General features: G+C 33.4%; 2 protein-coding genes across 4 annotated transcripts; one reads left to right on the top strand and one right to left on the bottom strand.

The window, feature by feature from the left end:
- Positions 1-345: 345 nt before the first annotated feature.
- Positions 346-9,416, top strand: LOC137826702 (pumilio homolog 1). 3 transcript variants are annotated; one of them, XM_068632791.2, is made up of 10 exons: positions 389-617; positions 827-1,442; positions 2,632-4,133; positions 4,215-4,356; positions 4,529-4,636; positions 6,246-6,458; positions 6,563-6,673; positions 6,979-7,173; positions 8,245-8,419; positions 8,987-9,416. In XM_068632791.2, the coding sequence occupies exons 2-10, from the start codon at positions 849-851 to the stop codon at positions 9,031-9,033; spliced, it is 3,087 nt and encodes a 1,028-aa protein (XP_068488892.2). In that variant the 5' UTR covers positions 389-617; positions 827-848; the 3' UTR covers positions 9,034-9,416. The 3 variants fall into 3 exon arrangements, with proteins under 3 accessions (XP_090150720.1, XP_068488892.2, XP_068488891.2); XM_068632790.2 differs by having other exon boundaries at positions 391-617; positions 2,629-4,133; XM_090294594.1 differs by having other exon boundaries at positions 346-1,442; positions 2,629-4,133.
- Positions 9,417-10,110: 694 nt separating this feature from the next.
- On the bottom strand, positions 10,111-11,951 carry LOC137826704 (protein RADIALIS-like 4). The gene is made up of 2 exons (XM_068632792.2): positions 11,598-11,951; positions 10,111-10,355 (listed from the first exon to the last, which is right to left on the bottom strand). The coding sequence occupies exons 1-2, from the start codon at positions 11,858-11,860 to the stop codon at positions 10,328-10,330; spliced, it is 291 nt and encodes a 96-aa protein (XP_068488893.1). The 5' UTR covers positions 11,861-11,951; the 3' UTR covers positions 10,111-10,327.
- Between the last annotated feature and the right edge of the window lie 3,207 nt (positions 11,952-15,158).

Here is a 15,158-nt window from a genome sequence, read left to right as displayed (position 1 = left end):
CTCATCCGACCGCTAAAACAATTATAGAAAACACAAGAGGGAAAGTATATCAAACCTTTTAAGATCGAATATTAGAAAGATTCAATTTTGTTAAGTTGTGTTTTTTTTTTTCTTCCATTCCATAAAAGGACAGTGGAGGTATGATGTTGAATTTGAATTATAAATATCCATGTAAGATTTTTTAAATTTTGTAGTATCTAATAATATACAATAACCTATTTTGTAACATATTTTTTGGGCCTACTAAATCAAATATTAATACTAAAATGATTATCAAATGTCGGGGTTCGAAGAGAGGATAATGTTATATAAATTCAGATGGGTTTATGTTAAAAGGAAAAAAACAAAGTGGTGCTTAATACAAATATAACATATACTACAAACCCTAGAGGGGTGTAATAACAAATCTCCTAGGGCACTTAATCAGCACCGTTTCTCTTGGATCGAACGGTGGAAGAAGGCCACACTCTCGTACTTATCACTCCCACCATCTCCTCACTCGCAGTCTCTCCACTGTTTCTGTTTCACTTCTAACATGGACCAACACATCGTCGATCCTCCGCGTTCGTTCTCTTCACTCTGAAGCCCGATCCTCATTTTGATTCCCACCCATCAAAGTAATCACGAAACCCACCAATAAAGTTGAAGTTTTTTTCTTGGTTCAACTCTCAGAACTCAGTTACTGAATCCTGTAACCCGAAAATAAAAGAAAAAAACAAACCTTGTTCTTTTGTGGTTTTGGATTTGAAACTGTTCAGACTAGAGCGGTTTTGAACCGGTTTTGAGTTTGTTCGTTCTCTTATTGCGTTTGTTTGTTTTTTTGAAGTTAAGCTTTTCTGTGCGGTGTAATGGTGAGTGACAGTTACAGTAAGATGATATCTGATGTGACAATTCGATCGATGATGAAGAACGGTGAATACTGCGGTGAAGATTTGGGGGTTCTGAGGGAGAGGGAACTCGCTCGGTTGCGTAGTGGGTCGGCCCCTCCAACGGTGGAGGGGTCGTTGACGGCTGTGGGAGGGTTGTTTGAGGGGTCACCGGCTGCTGTGGGGTATGGTGGCATAAGGGGTTTTGGAAGCGAGGAAGAGCTTCGGGCTGATCCCAATTACGCTAATTATTATTACTCTAATGTGAATCTGAACCCACGTCTGCCTCCTCCGCTGGCCTCGAAGGAGGACTGGCGGTTCGTGCAGCGGTTGAGGGGTGGTTCTAAGGTGGGGGGTGTCGGGGACAGGAGGATGGCCAGTGATGACGGTGGAATTGAAGGTGGCCATAGCAACTCTTTGTTCTCTGTGCACCCTGCTGGGTTTGGTGTGAAGGAGGAAGGTGGTTTGAAGCACCGCAAAGGGGGTGCTGAATGGAGTGGCGAGGATGGGTTGATCGGGTTGCCGGCATTAGGCCTAGGGAGTAGGCAGCAGAGGAGCATTGCGGAACTGTTTCATGTGAGAATTCTATTTCTTTTGTAAATTGTAATTGAAGTATTGAATGTGTATTATGTTTTGTTTCTCTAATGTTTATATGCTTGTTGTTTTACCTTAGTTGTTTTGGTGATTCATGGTTGGTTGGTTCTTTAATTGAAAGGTAAAAGTTTGGGTGTGTGAGTGAGTTTGTGTTTATGGAATGGGAAGCAATGCATCACTGTTTCTGGCAATGTGTAAGAATCCTCAGGAGTCAGTCCTCCTGAGACTCTCCATGTTCAATCCATTCAACAATGTGTTCTACCAATGCCTTTGGATGTTGGAGAAGTTTAACCCTGGACTGAGGAGGCGTATTCATGACACTTTTTTACCATTTTGTGATAGTATCTTGTCCCCTTTTTACCATTTTGTGATAGTATCTTTTCCCTTTTTTACCATTTTGTGATAGTATCTTGTCCCTTTTTCCCTAATGGTTGGATTATTCAGAAACTGCCAACATTGTCAACTACTTTTGAGCTTATTAACCAATGCTTGGATTATTCATAAACCGCCAATATTGTCAACTTCATTTTGAGCTTAATAACCTACCTTTGGTATTAGTTTGACCCAAGAATAGGCCTTCAACTTAGCCCAAATGATTGGTTCAAATCCACGAGTGTTCATTGATACATTCACTGGCTTTGTTTTAGGGTTTGATTCAGAGTTGGATTTCTGAGGTCATTCATTTAATGAATTATCAAATTAGAGATTTTTCTTAAAAAATAAAGAATTTTCTTGGTCTTTACCTGTTTCTCACCCTCAAAATGCCCCCTTAGTGTCCAGACAAAGTGATTGCAATGGAATTTGAGGATTGCAAATTGATTAATTTTGGAACAGTGACTCCTCTTATTTTCTGTTTGGAATCTCTTAGTTGGATGCTGTTGTTGACTTGTCTATGCTCACTAGGCTGTGTTTTGGTGGACTTTCGAGTCACTCTACCTTTATTACATATCTATGGTTTGCTTTTTTCATTTAAATTTTGTTTTTGGTTGACTACCTTTCAGTTTCTAATTGTGGCTCAATAGTGTGTGGAATTGCAATTTTATGGGCTTGAAATTTTAAATTTTGTCTTTACTTAGTTTTGCAATGAGATTATGTGTGGTGGACATAACTTGTATTATAATTTTATTTAGTTGCATTGTCTCTGATGTTTGTTGCCATATTTTCTTAGCAGGATGAAAGGAATAATGCATCATCTGCATCCAAGCACCCTCATAATCTACCTAGCAGTAACTTATTTGATGATATTGCTGAAAAATCTGAAACCCGTGTTGCTTATGTGCATCAAGAACTGAATGCCCTGCGGTCTGGTGGAAATAAGCAGGGTATATCTGCTGCCCAAAATTTTGTTGGTTCTGGACCTCAAAGTTATGCTTCTGCCTTAGGAGCCTCCCTATCAAGGAGCAGCACCCCTGACTCTCAGCTTCTACCAAGAGCTGCTAGTCCTTGCCTTCCACCCATTGGTGATGGCAGGTCCAGTTCTGCTGATAAAAAAATTTCTAATGGTCAAAATTTACTCAATGCTGTCTCATCTAATTTAAATGACTCTGCAGATCTGGCGTCTGCTTTGGCTAGTATGAATTTATCAACGAAAGATATAATAGATGATGAGAAACATTCCCAGTCATCTAGGCACAACGAGTTAGATTATACTCACAGTTTTAAACAGCAGCCTTACTTAAACAGTCCTGATTCCTTGGCTTATCAACGTCATTCTGCTACCCAATCCCATTTAAAAGTGAATAAGGGCAGCAGTTTTGGATTGGATCTGAATAAATCACCAGGATATGCAGATGAACAGCTAGAACCCCATAAGGCTGGTGGAGTTTCTGTTAACACGCATTTGAAAGGACCTTCTACACCAACTTTTACTAACAGAGGTAGTTCACCTGCTCACTATCAGAATGTTGAAGATATCTCATATCCAAACTATGGCATGACTGGATATAGTGTTAATCCTTCATCACCATCCATGATGGCAAGCCAGCTTGGGAGTGGGAATTTGCCTCCTTTCTTTGAAAATGCTGCTGTTGCTGCATCTGCACTAGGATTGAATGCTATGGACTCTAGAGCACTGGGAAGAGGTGTAGCTTTAGGACCTTTATTGGCTGCAACTGAATTACAAAATTCTAGTAGGCTTGGAAGTCATGCTGCCGGTAGCACTCAACAGTTGCCCTTGATGGACCCTTTGTATCTTCAGTATCTGAGGTCGGGGGATGTTGCTTCTGCTGCACAGATTGCTGCGCTTAAGGAATCAGTGATAAATAGGGAATGCACAGATTTACTTGGCCTCCAAAAGGCTTATGTTGAGTCTTTGATTGCCCCCCAAAATTCACATTTCAATGTTCCATACCTTAGTAAATCAGCTACCTTGAGCCCTAATTCTTTTGGAAATCCATCATATGGTCTGGCTACATCATATCCAGGAAGCCCACTGGCTGGTTCCCTTTTCCCTAACTCCCTCTATGGACCAGGTAGTCCTATGAACCAAAGTGAACGAAATATGCGTTTGTCTGGGATGAGGAATGCTGCTGGGGGTTTCATGGGAGCTTGGCATTCAGACACAGTTGGTGGCTTAGAAGAGAATTTTCCATCTTCCTTGCTTGATGAATTCAAAAGTAATAAGACCAAATGTTTTGAACTTTCAGAAATTGCCGGGCATGTTGTTGAATTCAGGTACATACTGGTGATCTACATTGTTTTTCTTCTTCAGATTTAATATTTGGCTAACTTGTTTTCATGTTCTTTCTTAAACAGTGCTGATCAGTACGGAAGCCGATTTATCCAACAGAAACTTGAGACTGCCTCAATGGATGAGAAAAACATGGTTTTCCATGAAATCATGCCACAAGCACTTTCTCTAATGACTGATGTCTTCGGTAATTATGTGATTCAGAAGGTACTTTGATCTTTTCTTTGCTATATATAGAATCTCACTATATTTTCAATTTTTAACTTGTGTAGTGTATTTTTTTCATAATTATGTTCAACAGGGTATCAAATTCATTATTTAAAGCAAAAAACTTTGAATTCATTGTATACATGTCTAACAAAATGCAATTCATGTTTAGTTTTTTGAACATGGAACAGCAGCACAAATAAGAGAACTTGCTGATCAGCTTACGGGTCATGTGCTGACCCTAAGTCTTCAAATGTACGGCTGTCGGGTTATCCAGAAGGTCTGGTTATCAATTTATCTACCTTATGACTGTTTTCATAATTATATTGTGTTTGCTTTTGTTATACAAATTCTGCTGTATTAAGTGTTGGATTGTAGTTTGTTACGGTGTAGTCAATCATGCTGTTACAGTTCCTGACCTCAACAGTTAGTCATAGTATCACATTTGGTTATCACAATGATAGTTGTGATTGCAGTCAAAATGTGTCTGCAACAGCTACCACAATGAAATGGGGCAAAATCTTTGACCCGTGGTCTGCTCCTGCCTTGGGTTGGGATTTTCCAATCAACCCAGCTGGTTTCCCAGCCAAGACCTGCCATTGGTGTTTGGTTGTGTTTCATCTGCAGCTTCTTGAAGAAGCTTGATCCCTTTTGTAGAGATCATACTGTTATCTAAGGTTTTATGAACTAATACCCTAAGGGAATTGGTTAACTAACTTCTAATACCCACCGTTAAATGCTTCTAATTGCTTAAAGATGAAAACATTAACTATTTTATTAATTTTTATATAATAATTGTTTTACTTTTTCATTTAATACTTTTTACATTTGATTCCTTAATATTTTCAGGGCACTTGTTAGTACTTCCTTTAAAAAAATTCACTGTGGAAAAAGAATCTATTCAGAAAAAGAAGATATTACTCTCCCTTTTCTGTTTGTAATTGGCAATGTTCTCTCACTTTAGTAATAAGTAATAACTCCCTTTCTTTTATTTGTGATTTGTTTGGTTGTGCTTTTAAGATTTGTTATTACTATCAGTGCTATAAATTGTTTAAAACATTCTGACTAATGTAAATTGTGATTTTGTTTTAAATGTATTGAAACTTCCTTTATTGTTTTTATCAATTTACGATACAAAACTTTAAAGGATTATTAATGTTGAATAGTAACTATGAATGTATAAGTGTTAGTGCTTTTTGAGTTTTTAACTTTTGTTATAAATTATTTACATTGTATCTGCTAGCTTTGGTATAGCTGTTACTCTATGATTTTGCTACAATTTTTGGGTTGGCTACTGTGCCTTTCCAAGATGGATGACTGGATGTTTTTTATGTCAAAATATGCTGAGGAAGAATAATGCTTTTCAATGTTATATACTATCTGGAAAGGCTAGGAACATGTCACCCTGGCATTACGCAAACTGTTACTAGAACTGCCTTTAAACTTGCTTTCTTGTTAATAAGAGATATCATGTTGAACGGTTGTCAAGGCACCCTGTTGAAATAATCACAATGAGCCCCAATTTTATTTTTATTTTATATATCTTGTCAGGTATTTTTCCCCAACATTTCCCATTTACTTTATGGGTTGGAGTATGTGTTTGAGAGCAACCCAATCCTTTTAATTATTTTTTTTTCATTTTCTTAATGTCAGAAAAACTATGGTTTCTTTTCTAATAGTTTTGTCGACTTGACTGTCGGAAGCTTTAAGTAAAAAAGTATATTGGGTGTTAATATTTTTTTCTATATGCAATTTTGCTTATTTTGTGTGTGAAACTAATATTGGCTTATGATTAATGCTTTGAATTTAGAGTGCTGTTGTGATTTGTCTGGGTTGATGGTAAGTAAAGAGTTATTATTCATTTTGTTTTTCTCTGCTAAATCCTGTAGGCTATTGAAGTTGTTGACATGGATCAGCAGACTAAAATGGTTACAGAGTTGGATGGTCATATTATGCGTTGTGTACGTGATCAAAATGGAAATCATGTCATCCAGAAATGTATTGAATGTGTGCCAGAGGATGCAATCCATTTTATTGTTTCAACGTTTTATGACCAGGTTGTGACATTGTCAACTCATCCTTATGGTTGCCGTGTTATACAGGTAACTGTTGCTTCTTGTGCATTTGTGTAAAAAACTTAGTAGCTGGATTGCTAGTTTGTAAGATCAACATTGTAGTTCTAAAATAGTCATATTTCAATGTGCAGAGAGTCTTGGAGTACTGCCATGATCTCAAAACACAACAGATTATGATGGATGAAATTTTGCTGTCTGTGTGTATGTTAGCACAAGACCAATATGGAAATTATGTTGTACAGGTTTGTTGCATTTCATTTTGGTTTTTGCTTATCATCCGATGGTCACTAGTGATTTTGTTCTCTAATTTGAGGGTCTGCACCTTTAATTGCTCAAAGACCCAAATTCTCTCACCAATGACAAGGCACTACTGTCTTTCTATCTCTCGTCTTATTTATAGGAAATCTGAGTTCTTTCTTTTCTATTTCAACAAACTAACAGATTTCTGCTATGCATTCCTTTTGGATGACTTTTTTTAATTACCTCTTTAGATTTTAGTCATTATTACCTTCAATTCAATTTTTGGATGCTTGGTTAAAATTTGCAGCATGTGCTGGAGCATGGCAAGCCTTATGAACGGTCAGCTATAATCAAAGAATTAACTGGGCAAATAGTGCAGATGAGTCAGCAGAAGTTTGCCTCTAATGTTATAGAAAAGTGCCTTTCCTTTGGAACACCTACTGAGCGTCAAGTCCTTGTGAATGAGATGCTTGGCTCCACTTATGAAAACGAGCCCCTGCAGGTCTGTTCATGAACTATGATCCCCATCAATGAACAAAATCTCTTGTTATGTTGCATTATGCTTCTTTTAGCAATCTTTCCTTATATTCTGCTGAAAGTATAGCTTGAAGTAGTTTTATACTATTTTGAATATCCTTACTCTTTTTCATTCCGTCCATTTTATCATTTAATTTATTCAATAAGATCTTTTGTTGTTCTGGTTGTTATGAGTTTAAGGAAATAAGCTACGTGTGAAATTTGTTTGCATTGCTGAAGCAATTTATAGGTTCTGGTGTTTACTGGCCCATCTTGTTCTTGTTTTCAGAGTGGGCTATGCCAATTTTTTCTTCAAAATTAAGCCTCCCTATTTTCTACCTTAAAGACTCCTCGTAAGCCAAGTTGCTTCATAGCTACACCCCTGCAGCATCTCCTATGAAAATATGTTGCTGTCTGAGATGTCATCTTTATATTCTATTTTGTGAAATGCCAAATGGATAGGGGCAGAGGGTTGGTGGTGGTGCCAAGAGTAGGATATGTCCTTCCTCCCCCTTTAACCATTACATGTTTTTAAAATGACATGATATACACACACACTTTTCATAATACCCTCCTTCCTGCCCCTGATAATTTGTTCTGTGCTTTTACATCCTAATTTTTTCCCTACTTCTTTATCCATGGTGATGTAGAGTAATGCCAACGTACAATCATATACTCTATATTAAATTAAGCTTTGAAAGTACTTGCTTTAAAAGAAAATCAGGGCCCACTTTTTCTTTGTCAATTTATGGTCTTTTTTTTTATCAGCAAAGATCAATTTATGGTCTTGATAAACATTAGTCTACATATCATTTTGGTTCACAAGTTAAGTTTTATACTCTATATAATCTTCAATTGGACAAACACTTTACAAAATGATGGTTTCTTCTGTTGTGATTATAACTTAATCGTGTTGTAAATAAAACCAGGTAGGTCTTCTTCCGAAAAAGTTTGGTTTAACTTTTGTACTGTCTTTTTTTTTTTTAATGTTAATTGATCTTTTGTGCGGTTTAGTCATTATATTTACATTTCTCATATAGTGCCTGTATGTTTTTAGATTATGATGAAGGATCAGTTTGCAAACTACGTTGTACAGAAAGTGCTGGAAACCTGTGATGACCAGCAGCTTGAGCTAATCCTTAATCGAATAAAGGTTCACCTGAATGCCTTGAAGAAGTATACCTATGGGAAGCACATTGTTGCCCGTGTAGAGAAATTGGTCGCTGCTGGGGGTATATTTTCTATCTCAAATTTACTCTTCATTTTTGCTCATATTTAGATCCATTGCTACAATTGCGTCACAGTAGGCTCATATATTCACAAAACTCGTACTTAATTTCCTTTCCTTCGAAAGATTGTACTCTATTTTGATTCAGCAGTATAGTTCCCTTGAAAATTTGATTATGGACTAACGTGACATTTTTTTCTTTACAAAAGTTTACATGTGTACATAGCAATTTTTGTTTAAAGAAAAGTTTCATTTCCATTCAACCGTGAGGTTTGATAATTTTCTCGTACAAACTTTTGATTCAATCAACTACCATATGAAGTAGGGGTGATCTATCATGTCTGGTAGTGTTTACAATTAATGAGTCTATCTTGAATTACTGTATGCAAACAAGATGAATGACTTTCACTTCTATCATGCCAAAGGATGTCTAAAATATAGGTCCCCATTGCACTTCTATCTAATGAATTCGCTTCACATAATTTAATGACATGAAGTGGATACTATTTGACATTTTCTTCAGATGTTACTTCATTGTGTGTACTTAACTGAATTTTGTGTGGTTATGCAGAGAGGAGGATTAGTATTCTGACTCTAAATCCTGCACAGATGGTATAGAGAATGTACAGCTAACTGAAGATAATAGAAGCACCTGCTCTTTTTTCTTTTCATATGTGGTATTGCTAATGGCCCTGTCTGTATTCAGGTAGTTAAGTAATAAATTAGTTGTACTTGAAATTGTACATTTGTTAGTGTGAGGATAATACAGCTAGAATCAGGTTAGCCGAGGCTTGGTACTGTTAATGGCCTTGCCCTGCCTGATTCTCTCTCATGCGGCAGGGATATATAATATTATTTATGAGCTAGTTTTCATGTTGTAAAGGGAGGTGATGACTGTACAAATTTTACTAGGTTATCAGAGTCTTTGTATTCGGGATCACCAAATGTTTTGACATATGAGGCTTTACTTTTTGCCCTATGTTAACCTTTTCTTTTATCTCCCCACGTTTTTTTTATCTCACTTCTTTCTCTTGTTTTTACAATATTTCTTCAATTCTAATCTGCTGCATTGTGTTCCTGGTTTTGCACCAAAGTTAGCTATATAATGAATGTATTTTGTTCGTATGAGTTTTCCATTTCAACAATCAGTTTGTTCTGGAGCATCAATACTAATACAAATACTAATAATAGTGTGGTCATCATCAATGATTTGGCTTCTCATAATCAAATCAGTCGGAGCTTATTTTTATTATACTTTGATAATTGAAATGTCTGTCCAAACAGTCTCCTTTTGTTTTTGGAATAAGTTCAAACTCTGGTTTGTTACCTTTAAAATTATAATTATTCTTAATGCCAAGAATAAGCAATTATGTTAGAACTAAGCAACTTTTCAGTCCTCAGTAGGTAAGCTCGTGAATTAAACAAATAATTGTCCTCTTACTTTCTTATGATTTCAATTGCTGATAAAACTTTTCATCACTTGGATAAACATTTCTCAAAACTTCTTTGCAAAAGCAAAATATATTAGTTTAAATTAATTAATCTTAAATGTATGTTGTAGAGTTTAAACCTGGGTCTGTTACAACCTTTGAGAGCACCTCTCCTATGGCATTTATGTTGCTTTTTTCCTAGCTAAGCGAAACAAAAGAGGGAAAATTCCCAATCTATCTCTATCAAGCATGTTTCTTTTATTGTTTTCAACAACTTTCTCTAAACTGATTTTGAAAATAGAAACCAAACACTGTCAAATATGTCATTGTTCCCTTAGTATCATAACTGTAAAGAGAAGTGTTGAATGTTTGTTGGCCATAAACAAGGAAAACATAAGAAGAAGAAGAAGAAGAATGTTTGGTTTTGCATTCTGTGTTGTTCCAACTTAAGTGGCTATAGGACTTGAGTTGACTTGGTCAATTCACTGCTGATTAAGATACTTGAGAGACCTGCCAATCAAGCTACATTTTGTTAATGAACAAAGAACAAATATCATCATGCATTATGCCTTATTAAGGAAAACCCCTTGGGGTATTTGACTTTTTTTTGAATAGTTAATATAAATAATTACAAAAATTTAATTAAAATATGTTAGCAATGTAACTTTTTTACATCGTTATCCAATTATACATTGAAGTTGAAATTATTGAACTTCATAATATTTTTTCTTTAAGCTTCGAATCTAGAGTAATTTTCAATTAATAGTGTAAAAATCTTTATATCAGCATTTATAAAAAAAATCAAGTCTATTTATAACTTACTTTCATCATGTTTTTTTCCATCTATTCTATAAAATAAACCTTTGAAAATAATGGAAGTAAAACAAAATATTATGCCTTTTTAATTACAAATAATATAAAATTAAATAAAAATTAGAAAACGCACTAGCCTTGACGTTCATTTCTTCCTAACAATTTTTTCCACTCTAGATTGTTGATTGAGGTTGATAATTCGTGATACAAAATAATTACATTGATCTGTCGTTAGTTATTCGTAAATTATTAATAGTTTTAAATATTAAAATAAAATAGTACATTAATTTTATTTATCTTTCTTAACTTTTATATTGAATCATTTTGAATTAGCTACTTGTTTAAACAAGTTCTTCCAGCATTTATGTTGTGTTCTTATTACACATCTACCTACATAAAACATTTAAAAAGGATCTTATGAGGGATTTTGGTGTATGTATGCATACCATCACTTGGAATATAAGATCTTCAAAATTTAAAAACCTTGAACAATTTGTACAGTAATCTCTATCCACCACAATTTTGTATATATATATGTATGTATATATAATGTCTCTAAACTGTTCAGCTATAGACTATGTCAGTCATCCTTCCATAATCATCTGGAGTTTACCAAATTAACTGATAGTAAAGTTTTTGTTTGAGTAACTTTTTCTTTGATTAACTAATACATAATCTTATTTTAGTTTATGAATAGGTTAGTTTTAGTTTGTAGAAAAAAAATAATTATTTTCCCTTTGTTGTTTTGTTCATCATAAATGAATGGTTCATGAAAAGTTAATTTAAAGAAAGGCAAAAGAATGAATGAGAGAAGAAAAGGGAAGCAAGACTCCATAACTAAGCACTGCATGTGCATGAGGGGAAAGATAGAACAGTAAGAGAAGAAAGAAGCAGAAATCTGATGAAAGAAAAAAGTGTGAAGCTAAATGATCCTTTTACCTCTCTTCATTGTTACGATCATGAGTGGACTTGTAGGTGGGGATTGGAACACGTCCAGACTCTATATGCCTAAGGTCTTCCAGAAGGATTTCGTAGTGTTTCTTGACTTCCTCAGCAGATTTATCACCAACTATTCTGGCTATGTTCTGCCATCGATCTGGGGTGTCTTGATCATACAAGGCAAGTGCGCTTTCGAATTGCTTGTTCTGCATGCGAGTCCAAGAAGAAGAGTTTTCCTTATTGTTGTGGGAGCTTGAAGCCATGACAGTGGAAGGTTAATTAGGTTATGTTTGCATGCAGTTTGGAAATAGAGGAAGTGAAGAAGGAAATGAATTAAGATGAGGTTGGAATGGTGTCTGCAATGTTTATAAAAAGGTGAAAGGATTGGTGGATCATGCCTAGATGTGACCTCTAAATGTAGAGTGGGACAACATCCAGCTAGAGTCTTGTGATACACAAAACACTTTTCACAAATTAACTTGTATTCTAGGAACACATAATTTTCAGTCCAAACACTTTATATCTATATGTGTATATGTGTTGTGTTAGGAACCTGTTAGTGAGATAAATTAAAGGGTTTGGCTTTAAATATAGAATATTCTTGTATTCTTCTTTCCTTTAATTCTAGGAGGAAAATTCACTTTTTGATTCTGTGGTTTGTAGATATCATGAAACCATTAGAACATGGTTTCAAGGGTGACATTCAATTGAAAAGCAGTGCAGAAAAAATTATCAGTCACACAGTCCTGGCCCCGAGGATGGGATGGTTTCTTTTGGAGTGACAGTTCATTGATCCATGGTTAAAAAGGAAAAATAAATAAAAAGAAACTAGAGAGATTTTGACAAGTCATGGAAAATTATCTAAGAAATTATTATATGATCTTAAAATAATGAGAATTTTTTTGTTTTTTCCTTTGATATTCAATTCTTTAATCTTCACAAGACTCTAAGTTACTTTAACATAATCAAATTCTTTTATGTAGTATTAAATTTTGTTCTAAGAGAGAAAGATAGTTTATATACTGTTTTTTTTTCTAATTTATCAAAATACTTTTTAAAGATAAATTTTTTTTTTTAAAATTTATAAAAAAATAATTTTAATTCATATGGAAACTTACTTTATTTTTAAAAAAATATTATTAAAAAGTCTTTATTCCTACTTGTAAATGATTATGTAGGGTTAGCAGGTTGAGGATAAATTTAACTTCATGTTTTGGCCTCTTTGTTAATAATAATTATCATTATTATTGTTTATTTGAACAACTGAAGAATTCTTTATATATATATATATATATATATTATCTTCTTACAAATTATATAGTCTAGTCTTGCTTAGTTATAAAATTATAGCATCCTTTTAGGAATAAGTAACTCCAATCATAAAAAAAAATTATTTATATGCCTAGACGAATTTCTTTATAAATATTTCTACAAAATTTTAAAAATAAAGAAATTTTAAAAAATATATAAATTACAATTAACTTTATATATAAATTAAAAAAATAGAAAAATTATATAAGAGTAATAAAAACTAATTTCTTTTTATCAAAAATCATTTATGAAAATTGTGGTCCAAAACCTTTTCCAATTTGTTGTGAACTTTCTAGAGTCAAATATTCAACTATACTTTTGAAGACTGAAAATTCTAATTTAAGTAAGGGTAATTTCTAGTTTCAAAGCGAGAAAAGGATATACGTCCAATACTGAAAAGTACTGCAGCCAAATTTGATAAAGGATAATGTTATTTGTTCAATTTTTGTGTGTAATAATTTGTGATATAAGAGAAGAAAAAAAGAATATATACATCATAATATAAGATAAAACATATAATATAAAGAAAAAATAAAAAATAAAAAAAGTTGTACAGTGTTAGGTGAGTATTGATGTGGATAAGTTTAAAATTTAAATGTGAAGGAGACGGTTCCAACATGACAGTTGACGGTGGCCAACGGTGGCGTGAATCAGAACAGAGTGTTTTACTGTTCCTTCTTCAACTAGTCATTTGCATGCTCAATGCCATGTTTTAAACTAGTCTATAAAGTACATTAAAATTAAAAATTTTTTTGGAAAAATATTTATAATTAGATGAACTGAAAAGACATAAACCAATGAATTATATAAAATATTTTATAATGATTTAAATTATAATATTTTAATGTACTTTTATATAATATATTTATTTTTGAAAATGGTATTCTAAAAATTAAACGAAAAATATTATTTTCTCCTTTTTTTCTTCCAATTTTTAAAAAGTTGGTTTTTTTTTTAAAGTCACATAAATAAACTATTTCTTTTTATTCATTTAAAAATATTTGAAAGAACTAAATTGAATGTTATACTAATTTAAATGAATTGATATGAACTATAACATTATTTTAGTGAATTAAAGTAAATTTAATTATTTTAAATTGTTTGAATTATTTAGTTATAACACGTAAATATCCTATTTTAAAGTATTATTTTTGAATATTATAAGCTGTAATTCAATTCTTAAAAACTAAATTAAGAAAACAATTTAGTGTCATTTTCATTTTAACATTCCAGTCTTTTTATCCAATTCATTTTAGTTCAAGTATTTTTTGTCAATAGAATGAAACTCCTTGCATAGATATCTTGCATTTAAATTTAAATTCACACTTTAAAACTAAATAGTATTTTTTTCATTTTTGTGTATAATTATAGTTTTTTTTGTTACAATTTTTTATCCATGAACACACACCTAACTTGTTCTCAAATAATCCAACCCAACTTGGGTAGTTAAATGGGTCCGGATAAAGGTTATGGGTTGAATTTTGCAGAGTTTCTAGATACCTGTTTGTGGACAAAAGAACAAATAATCTGATCCATTATTCTGCTACGCTCCATAGGAGGCAGAAACAAGTCATTTCTATTTTAAGGTCATTGACTCACAGCACAACACGACAACAAGACAAACCATTAATCTTATTTATGGAATAATTTCCCTAAGTTGACAAAACAAGGTAGCAGCAACCATTTGAACACTTCTATTTATTAACAATAACTGCATCTTCAACTCATGCTATGGAATTGAAGTACTCAAAATCTCAATGATTTGAAGCTAAGTCTAAAACTTACTAAATATATACCTTAGTAAAGCAATGATGTTCAACATGCACATACAATTCATTGCTGAATATTTCTAGAGGTCAAATTTTATATCACTCAAAGCAGAATTGGTAGCCACATTAACAGAAGAACACACAAAGTATATGTAATATTTCTGTACCTTCAGAAGTTCTATCTAGCTTAGAAGTTGAAGGTTAAGATAATAGTTTATTGTAAGAAAAAACTGTAACAAAACTGCATATACTAAATCAGATACTACACTTAACATTAGAACATGTCATGTAATAAAATTATGACATTCTTCAGTGCCCTTGATATTTTGTTCTCAGTCGTTTTAGAAATGCTAGGGAGCTTCTGCATATACTGTTTATTCATGTCTACATCATATTGTCTTTTGCAGAATCTGGTGGTGATAGAGATGTACTTTAGTTGGTTTTGATTGAGAAGCTGCCAAGAGGGTAAGGAAGGGAACTG

This window comes from Phaseolus vulgaris, chromosome 8 (assembly GCF_051622355.1).
Source record: "Phaseolus vulgaris cultivar YP4 chromosome 8, ASM5162235v1, whole genome shotgun sequence".
Classification (NCBI taxonomy): Eukaryota; Viridiplantae; Streptophyta; class Magnoliopsida; order Fabales; family Fabaceae; genus Phaseolus; species Phaseolus vulgaris.
Note: the sequence above shows the minus strand (reverse complement) of the source record. Positions and strands in the feature narration are given on the sequence as shown.

Coding starts and splice junctions, on each gene's coding strand:
- LOC137826702 (XM_090294594.1), top strand. CDS start 849: ATGGTGAGTGACAGTTACAGTAAGATGATATCTGATGTGACAATTCGA. Junction 1,443..2,628: donor GCATTGCGGAACTGTTTCAT/GTGAGAATTCTA, acceptor ATATTTTCTTAG/CAGGATGAAAGGAATAATGC. Junction 4,357..4,528: donor GTAATTATGTGATTCAGAAG/GTACTTTGATCT, acceptor ATTCATGTTTAG/TTTTTTGAACATGGAACAGC.
- LOC137826704 (XM_068632792.2), bottom strand. CDS start 11,860: ATGGCTTCAAGCTCCCACAACAATAAGGAAAACTCTTCTTCTTGGACT. Junction 10,356..11,597: donor GATCGTAACAATGAAGAGAG/GTAAAAGGATCA, acceptor CTTGATTGGCAG/GTCTCTCAAGTATCTTAATC.